General features: G+C 51.2%; 4 protein-coding genes across 4 annotated transcripts; 2 read left to right on the top strand and 2 right to left on the bottom strand.

Moving 5' to 3' along the window:
* Window positions 1–248: 248 nt before the first annotated feature.
* K441DRAFT_547480 (Nitroreductase) lies at window positions 249–1,030 on the bottom strand (the record flags this gene model as incomplete). The annotated part of the gene is made up of 4 exons (XM_067642913.1): window positions 249–454; window positions 520–555; window positions 610–688; window positions 743–1,030. The coding sequence occupies 4 exons, from the start codon at window positions 1,028–1,030 to the stop codon at window positions 249–251; spliced, it is 609 nt and encodes a 202-aa protein (XP_067506917.1).
* Window positions 1,031–3,288: 2,258 nt separating this feature from the next.
* K441DRAFT_547092 (transcription activator AflR) lies at window positions 3,289–3,480 on the top strand (the record flags this gene model as incomplete). The annotated part of the gene is made up of 1 exon (XM_067642895.1): window positions 3,289–3,480. A coding segment is annotated over one exon (192 nt), but the record flags the coding sequence as incomplete, so codon positions are not given.
* Window positions 3,481–4,784: 1,304 nt separating this feature from the next.
* K441DRAFT_361553 (uncharacterized protein) lies at window positions 4,785–5,268 on the top strand. Its single transcript, XM_067641386.1, has one exon. The coding sequence runs from the start codon at window positions 4,916–4,918 to the stop codon at window positions 5,186–5,188; it is 273 nt and encodes a 90-aa protein (XP_067506915.1). The 5' UTR covers window positions 4,785–4,915; the 3' UTR covers window positions 5,189–5,268.
* A 1,341-nt stretch (window positions 5,269–6,609) lies between these two features.
* Window positions 6,610–8,302, bottom strand: K441DRAFT_547239 (major facilitator superfamily protein; the record flags this gene model as incomplete). The annotated part of the gene is made up of 2 exons (XM_067642902.1): window positions 6,610–8,106; window positions 8,159–8,302. 2 exons carry the CDS (start codon window positions 8,300–8,302, stop codon window positions 6,610–6,612), a joined length of 1,641 nt encoding a protein of 546 aa, XP_067506914.1.
* Window positions 8,303–9,592: the final 1,290 nt, after the last annotated feature.

The following is a 9,592-nucleotide window of genomic DNA, read 5'->3' as shown; positions in this document are numbered from 1 at the left end:
GCGAGCTTCAGTCGCAGAGCGGTTAACCTGTTTCCGTACGAAGGTACATAACCTGGGGGCGGGATGTTCCGGTGGGGGCGGGGCATATGAAAAAGCAGTGCACGAAAGACAAAGGAGATTGCCCGCAGCTAATACGAAATGTGAAGAAGAATTTCTATTCTCTATGTCTAAAAGTGTTCTAGCAGTGATCGTCAAACTCGCTTCAACGCCACCAGCGGAGAAGCTCAAAAGAAACCGCCCTATTGCATTCAGTTGCCATACACCTTGAGGCAATCCTCCATCGGCCTCTTTGGCTTCTCATCACCAGGTCCAGCAGTGGGCTTGCCAAAGACCAACTGGCACTTCAAAGACCAAGTCTCCGGGATTTTCCATTCGTTGGTAACGAAAGGAGTGATCGAAGGCTGGTAATGCTGAAGGTTGCACCCCAAGCCCTCGGCTTCAAGAGCCGTCCATACTGTAGTCGTATTAATAAATTAACCTAATGTATCGAGGCCGGTACAGTGACCGTATGAGACCTACCAATATATTGGTGCATGCCATTGGAGTGCTCAAACCCTGAATTGTATTGTCAGTTTGTTATTTTGTGGGGGTAATTTATGATAGGCACACATTCTGGGTACTGCCCAGAGAGAGCAGCAAAGCGCGGAGTAAGGTCATTCACGGCAGTGGAGTCGTCAAAGAACATGCACTACACCCCAAGAAGTCAGCCAGGGGATGCGTCGATACTGGAGAGTTAGCTTACAGTGCCGTAAGCGGCGCCGAATCCCTTGATCTTAGGACCTAAGATGCCGATAGCTTGTGGTGTAGTCTTTTCGGTAATTTCGTACGCGTGTTCCCAAAGCTTATCATGTTCCGCGCCCAAAAGGACGACGCAACGGGTGCTACGAACGTTGAAGGGTGACGGGGCATGCTTGATGGCGTGCTCGACGATCTCTATGATACGTTTGTTGGAGATGGGTGACTCCTTGGCAAGCGCATACATTGACCGACGGGCTTGGGTAGCAGCGAGGAACGAGGTAGTGGATGCCATTGTGTCAAGGTAGGCCGTATTTTTTAATTTGCAAGATTTGTCTGTGGATTTAGCAAAGTGACTTTGTGGAGGCTGGGGCTCTTGGTAGATCTTGGTTTCTTAGGTGAGATAGGGTAAGGTGAATTAGAGAGGGTGCGGGTGGGCCACGGTACGAGAGTTTGCTTGGAAGGTGAATTCAAGCGGCTTTTGAGTCCAGTCTTGTGTTTACCAGATTGACCGCGCCTCAATGAAGTAGCCAATAGCAACCAGAAAAGTGTGACAGTGATGCTCCTACGGGAACCGAAGCTGGTTGAAACCCGGGCGTTGTCAGTGCATCTTCAGTGAATCTCGCCGGAATTCCAAATTTGCAGGGGCGCATTGGCTCTTTATGAACAGGCAGTAATCTTTCTGGTTGTAGATGGGCCCTCTAGAAGGCGTTGCTATTGGTCGTGGACATTGGATTGTGCAACATCGGGTGAGGCGCAGCACGATGTGCACGCCGTAACAGGAAAGAGCAAAAATAAGCCGCAAGGGAAAGCTTATTTCCCAGTTGTCCTAAGCTTAGCCATCCGTCGGCGAGCTTGTTTGGTTTGAAGAGGATTTTGCGGTCAACAGTGCATCTGCAGCTAATCATTAAAATATCAAATTGTTGTTTAGTCTCGTTTGTTTCGAGTCTAGCCCTGCGAGTTTCATAATGTTTTGAGATTTGTAAGGTTGATTTGGGTAATCGTTTCGCATACGCCGCAATAAACTAGGAATCTTATCCGTCTGCAACTACTCCACCGCCCCCACGACTGCCAGTTGATGCCAAAGTTACATTGCCCTACCATTCGCATTCGCATTACCATCAAGATAGAAAGAAGATTTGGATCATGTGATGAGACATCAAGTTTCATCGTACGAAAACACGAGGGCAGGATGAGGACGGGGATGAGGACGGGATGAAGGTAGTGAAGCCTGTGAGCGTATCATGAATAATTAATCCCGTCGCGTTGCATTCCTGCTGGGTCGATTTGATGACCCGGAGCTCAGATGCTCAGCATCTTCATATATTATTAGAGATCGCAACGGCTCAGCGCCTGAGGGCCCTTACCCTTGCCTGTCCAACCATCAACCCTGCCCTTCGATCGCCCATCTCCCTCGGCTGAGGCTTAGAGGAAGGTCATCCTGACTAGTCCGTATGCCTCGTTTCGAATCAGTACGGTGAATTGGCCAGTTGTCTGCAGGCTCTCATCGCGCTCTCGTCACAATCTAATTCGCCAAGCCTGGGCAGCTGAATTACGGGCTTCGACGATGTGATTAGAGTGCGACTTGGCAGAGGCTTCGTGTTTTCCGCACGGCATGAAGGGCATGTCACCCACCAAGCCTCGCTGGAAAGGGAGCCCATGCTCCCGCTACTCCAGAGCGGTCGACCTGTGACGACCCCCAGCATGCATCCATGGTTTTCCCTTAGAATTGAAACAGGCTTGATCCTAGCCAGAACCCAAAATACCCGCCCTCTTCCTCAATCCGCGTTGTTCGTGTCTTCTTCTGGAACAGTGTCGTTCTCGGCCCGATGTATGGAGTCTGGGCGTTCAGGTACGGTCTGCTCCACCTCGTTCGTGCGCTCATTGCTGTTGCTTCCAGCCTCCATCAAGTCTCAAGGCTGTGTCGTCCACATTGGCCCTGGCGGTTAGTTTCAAAATGGAACACCCCGCCGGTTGGAGTTGATGCAATGATCTTCAATGATGAGCAATCCCGAAGGCCGGGCAAGTCACTGCAGCTTAGGACCTTAGCACCAAATTTGGCTCTGAAGCGCATTCAACTGCTTTGCTTGCCATGACAAAGCTATTGAAGTCAGATAGCTTTGAACGTGGCCTGTGTTAACCACGAAAGCCTCCCGCTGACAGATGCCTGTATTGCAATGTCCCCGACAGCTACGACCAGACCATACACGAGACGTCCGAACCGTTGATATGATCGAATGATGGCCGATACACCGATAGGCGCTTCTGGTTGGCTTGGTCGAAGCTCAGCTTATTCAAGACCTAGTGCAGGTGCAGCCGCTGCTCATTATACTTGCTGCAACTCTATTCGCCGTGCTCACCACGTTGTGTACCAGCAGCTCCCCGCACCGTTAAGGCATTCAGCCTGGTTTTCGGGAATCATCGTGAGCAGATATATATTGCAGCCCACCTCCCAATTCCAGAATATTCTCAATCACGATTAACTACCACTTTTCTCCCACCTCAGCAAGGCATACTTCGCACCGATCCGTCATGGAGGCATTCACAGCAGACATGGAGATTGACTCCATCGAAACCCACGTGTCCAGACCATCCACCTCTCGGCGAAACACAGATCGTCCGCCCAAGTTAAGGTCTTCCTGTGACATATGCGCCAACGCCAAGGTCAAATGTGATCGGGAACGCCCAGTATGTCAACGCTGCCAGAATTCTGGAATGCGGTGCAACTATAGCATATCACGGCGGATGGGCAAGCCTCCTGCTTCTGCTCGGAAAGACGGTGCAACGAGTGGAGGGAAGCAGCAGAGCTGTAAATCTTCTCCTCGACCATCCAGTGGGATGCTCACACCAGAGCGTGATTCGCACAAGCCTTTCTTGGACGACCAACTGGGCGGTAGTAACATACCTGAACACCTCGGTGGTCCTGGCAACTCTCTCCTCGACTTCGATCACACCTCTTCTCTACCTTGGCGTGATCTAAACTTCATGTCTGAGGCTGGCTGGGACCCTAATAACTCCTTTAACGAAGCCCTCCTCTCTACGTCCGCTCTTCTAGCCCTTGAGGGTTCTATGAACTTCCCGGACAACTGGGGGGCGGCGGACCACAGCAATGATCTCACTCGAGTGAACTCAAGATCATCAGATCAGTTCAAGGGGTCCGACCTCGGCGTTTCTCCACCCTTCGACATAGATGGTAGCCTGCCGTGCACAAGTGGGTTCCAATACCCCGCTGAGGCATTGACGCTCCAAACGACCGCCGAAAAGCGACGTCCACAGCATCCCGCACGCAGCACATCATGCACAAACCTGGCTAGCAGTACGCTCCAGAGCCTTCACATTCCTTCTAACTTCTGCACTGCTTTCAATCCCACTAGCAGCCCTAATGTCGATAATCAAGCCTCGCCTTCTAGTATCGATCAAGTGCTTGCTGCAAACCGTCGAGCCATCACTACCTTCCATCAACTTCTTCAATGCTCTTGCTCGAGCAATTCTGGCTTGGTCCTCGCACTCGCCCTTATTATTCTCAAGATTCTTTCATGCTACACTGCCATTGGACGCAGCGCTTCCTCCCGAACAATCTCCACCCGATCGGCATCTTCTGAAACATCCGGCGCGAGCACACCTTGGGGATTTGAACCCAATATGGAGCGGGAGATGGTGTTGGACATACCAATTACAATGGGGGCTTATCAGATTGACGCAGAGGACGAGCATCACCTGAAGCTTCAGATTGTGCTTAACGAGCTGCGCAAGGTGTCCAAACTGATCGACGCATTCGCGGGGCGGTATTGCCGAGGCAATAATGGTAGCGATGGGATTTACGGCGCGCTAGAGAAGTTCCTTCGTGCTGAGCTGAGGAGTGCGTCCAAAGAAGTCAGCACGGCCTTGAGGACCAGCGAGGATGGTGCGGTGGCATGATTACGCATATTCTGAATTTTATCAAGGGTGGCTGTTTGAATAGTTTTAGATTTAGATTACGATTTGTACGACCTCTTTACAAATTTCTCTTGGAAAAGTTTTGGCTTGGACCTTCTAGCTAGACTTGGCATATTTCTTCAATTTTGATTCTCTATTTTAGGCACAACATTTTCACTTATTTGGATTTGAATATCAGTGTACTTAGGTAGCATAACGGCCGGTGTACATTCCTCATGAGACATAGATATATACATTTCACGCAATGAACTTCCTTATCGCTCTTTCTTCCCACGAAATCAAGTCTCGTGATCCAACTGCCCAACACCAAAACATTCTTACGAGCACAATGAGCCTGTACCCGGCCAATCATTCTCCTGCAATGCAACCACTATGTCTCGTATCACCACCCCAGGAACCTGCAGTACTCCAATCCGCCTCGTCTTCGGGCGCTCAACCGTACAAGCACGTACGACTGCCACCGGCCACTACACCCATGCAATTACCGATGCGCTCTCCATCATACAGCAGTATGTAAACTCCGCTCCAGGGAACCCCTAACTCTGAATGCTTGCATCATCAAGCCTTCATCTTGGCTTTTACAGCTAGGTTTGCGAGATGGCTGAATCCGGCAAAGCGCCAGAGACGCAACCGGTCGACCTTCCCATGTCCGCCGCCAAAAGAGGGTACCTGCAAATCAGATTTTAGTCAGTCCCACCCACCCCGCCGTAGCCGCCGGACTGAAAGGGAAGGCTTCTAGAAGCGCTGACGGGCATGCTTCTACATGCCTCCTAGCGGCCACGCGGGTCAAGCAATTGTTTAATGCAGTCATGCAAGACATACCCAACTTTACGCTCCCCTGCTGCCGCTCCCGCCTCCTCGCTCGCCTTCCCCAGCACGCCGTTATCTCCTGCCTAGCGCGGCACGCTAGCTCGAGGCGCGTTCCGGACATCTGCAATATGCACCACACTCTATTTTTTTGTCTTACATGCACACCGCGACTGCGGTGCCTCAGGCCTCGCTGATCTCCACGTCCCAGCGGCCTGCGCCGAGTACCACGCGAGATGGCGACGCGCTAGGGCCGGGCAGGGGACAAGGTGTCATCCAGGTGCGTTTTTCGCACGGAAAGCGTGGGCCATCCGCCCCGGGGGCGTGGGCGTGGGCGTGGGGTGCGGCCAGAGCGGGTGACACGCTGTTGCCTGCCCTTAGTGCTGGTGCCGATGCTGGTGCAGATGTTGTGATTTCAGATCTGCACGTTTGCGCTTGCTCAATTGCGGTGAGAGGGCGCTTCGGACGCCGAGGGCATGGGCTGCGTTGTGTTCTGTTGCGTGCGGTGCTTTGTTGCGCTGCGTGGCGCTGCGTGGCGCTGCTGACTACAAGCCGTCACAAGACGTGCCAAGAGGGTACGATGGTACGCTGTGAGAATTGAAGCTCTGGCGAAGCTCCTGGTGCGGTGGCAAGATTTCTTGGGAGGGTTGTCGATTTGGGACGTGCGCTTCGGATCCCGAGACTTGGTAGCTAAGCTTGCTAAGCTTGTCATCTTTGTTTGGGATGGAACTTTGTTTAGGAATGGGATTGTCTACTGCTGGTAAGCCGTTTCAGATTTGTGAGGATTCCGCGGACTTGGGACGTATGCCTGAGCGTGTTGATCTTTCAGGGGGTGTAGTGACAGAGTTGGAGTTGGGGTCTCTGTTTACATGCAGCAGGGTTTTGGTGGTAAACAATAAGCGCAGTTCTGGGGTCAACAAAAAAGGCATTGATCATCAGTGTTTATTATACAATTACTAAATTTGAACATGACCGAGTTTCCTGAAATAGATACAGAGAAAAGCAAATCCCAGCCCACTGAAGCAAACCCTACCTTCTTTCAAACAAATAAGAAACTCTCTTTCTTCAGATAAATATAATAACACATCAAATGAACGCCTTCTTCCAGGGAACGCCACTGTCTCACACTAGCTATTGGGCCGGAGGGCCACCTACAGGGTTTCCACCTGGCGGACCTGGCGGAGGACCTTTCGTCTCAGGGCCCTTCTTCCACTCAACCCCAACAGCACCAACCACCGCTAAGCAACTCAAAACGACCGAGATGTGGAATACCATCCTCAATGACTCGTTATACGCATTTAACACTTGAGCTAACGTAGCGGGGTCATGTACCACGTCTCTTAGCCCACTTGCGCCGGCTGCCAACACAGCCTTAATGTTAAGATTGGGAATTTGAACCAACAAGACGTGCAGGCGGTTGTTGAACACGGCCGAACCGACGGAGATGAAGGTCGCGCCGCCGAAGAGCTTGATGCCTGACATCAGAGCCGTACCGATGGGTATATCTTTGGTCTCAAGGAATGTCTGAGCGATGAGTAAAGGTTGCTGCCACCCAAGGCCTTGGCCAATGCCGAAGAGAGCTTGGTAACCTATCCATGCTGAATGGTTTGTGTCTGGCTTCCAGGTCGAGATGAGGCCTGTCCCGATAGTAGCGAGAACGGCGCTGGCGATCATATAGATGGCGTGATACTGAACAAACTTGTGTGTATGGCCGGCAATGGTCATGCCGAGTGTAAGACCGAGTAAGGTAGGCAGAGAATCGATGCCGGATTTGAGAGGCGTGGCCGCTTTGATTGATTGGAAATAGATGGAGATGAAATAAAGGAGAATGAAAAAGGCGCCACCCATACAATAGCATGAGAACGCTGCCGTCCAAATGCTGCGTCGTCGAACGATGCGAAATGGGACGGTGCCAGATTCGCCTTTCCAAGCTTGAACTCCAACCCACGCAATGGCACCCAACCCGAAGCAGATGAGGAGCACAATAATACGTGCATTTTGCCAGGGATACTTTCCACCACCCCATTCTAGAGCGATGAAGAGACAGACGAGCGCGCCGATAAAGACAAGTGTTCCGTGGTAATCCAGTCTCTTGAACTTCTCCTTTGGTGGAAGATCGCGTAGTGCTGCATTCTGGGCCGGCTGCTTAAGCATGAATAGGATGCCTACGATAGCAATGGCACCAAGCGGCAGATTAATGAAGAAGCACCATCGCCAGGTAGCCTTATCACTGAAGACGCCTCCAACGAGCGGACCAACCACAGATGCCACGCCATACATGCTCCCTAGCAATGCGGAATACTTCGGTCGACTCACTGGTGGGACACTGAAGGCGATAATGATGAAGCTGCCTGCAAAAATCCCAGCAGAGCCAAGACCGGAGATGGCACGTCCAACAATGAGAGTGATTGAATTAGGTGCCACGCCACAGACCAAGCTGCCGATCTCGAAGATCGTAATGGAGCACAAATATGCATATTTGAGGTTATAGAATGTATAAATACGGCCCCAAATCAGTTGGCAAGCGCAGGTGGTAAGGAAATAGCCAGATCCGTACCAGCCAACATCCTCAAGTGAATGGAACTGCTTCGTGATCTTCGGAATTGCGGTTGAGATGATCGTGGTGTCCTGTGTTTACCATTAGAGTTCCAGTCATCCTTTAACCTTGGGGAATGCATACCAAAGCTTGTAGAAATACCGCCATGCAAATACACACTGCTAAAATCGCCAGTCTCCCTCCTGTAGGTAGGTTTTTTGCAGCGCTAGGTCTCCTCGGCAATTGTGCTTCTATTTGATGGGCCTTCGCGGGGTCGCCAGGCGTCATCAACTCCAGAGTCGACTGGCTGCTCCGGCCCAAGGAAGTGGTATCATCTGGTGTCTCCCAGGATTCAGCAATCAACCGTTCGAGATTTGCAACTTCTTTCTCAATGACGGAATCATCCACAACTGTGAAATAAGGGTCTACTGGAGGTATGAAGCTGAAGCTGCGGATTGAGTCGCGAAGCGACTTTGATCTCATTGGCCTGCGAATCGGACTACGAAAGGAAAGGCTTCTCCGTCGACGGTCGGGTCGTGGCGGAAGCTCATTTGGGAACAAACTGGGTAGAATCCTTTCTGTGCCTATTTCGCTGTGGAAACCAGTAGGTGGTGTTCGGTCACGTCGACGTGGATTTCGAGAGTATGCGGCATCAGCATGTGTACCAAAATACTCCGATTCAAATAAATGTGGGAGAATTCTTTCGGTGCCTAGATCCCCACCGTATGTTGCCTGTTGAGTTATTTCACGCTCTTGTCGGCGCTGCTGAACAGCAAATTCTTCTCGCAGCTCGCGGCGAGTTTTTTGAACGGCAGTTTCTGTGGCACGTGCAATCAAAGCATCAATTGCATTCCATTGCGCTGGTGTGAAACCATCTGAGGATTCAGGAATAGCCATTTGCTGCATTGAGGCGAATGGATTTCCAGATGCTGGCCGGCGAACCGATAATGGTGACACTGGAGACGTCCTTCTGGGTAGAATCAGTTCGCGTGGTTGTCGGCCACTGAATGCCCTTCCAAGGGCCCCTCGTCGTGGGGGGCTGTAGTCCCTTCCTGACATCGCGTTGCCTCTTTCTTATGCTAGAAATCACCTATTCGAGATTTGCTCTCTTTTGCAAGGTTTTTCTTAGAATCTTGATTTTCGTTGCCAAACCAGAGTAGTATGTTGGCTAGGGCAGTATGGCCGCAGGAAACGCGAAAAGAAGCCGCGGTAAAACTTGAAAATCAAGTGTATTTGAGAACGAAGGAGAAGATGTGGCCGGATAGGCTGTAGAAACAGTCGGGCTCGTTCACTTCAAACAGGCCCAATGGCCCTCTTACCTAGTCATTTGATAGAGGAAGTGAACGGAATTAGACCCTGTATGCCCGACAGTACGGAAAGTAAACGGTGCATGCTTTGGAACCAGGAACCGATCCGCATAGATCTAAAGTACAAGTGCAACCGGGACGTATCCATTGGTGGCGGTGTTATTGCTGACCTACTATCGGTGACCGAAATTAACTGCATTCTTTGGGTTGTGCTCGTAACGACTCACATACCGGGAATCGGTGTACAAACGAGTAGCGTGGCTCTATCATG

The sequence above is a fragment of the Cenococcum geophilum genome (assembly GCF_001692895.1).
Source record: "Cenococcum geophilum 1.58 unplaced genomic scaffold K441scaffold_9, whole genome shotgun sequence".
Taxonomy (NCBI): domain Eukaryota; kingdom Fungi; phylum Ascomycota; class Dothideomycetes; order Gloniales; family Gloniaceae; genus Cenococcum; species Cenococcum geophilum.
Note: the sequence above shows the minus strand (reverse complement) of the source record. Positions and strands in the feature narration are given on the sequence as shown.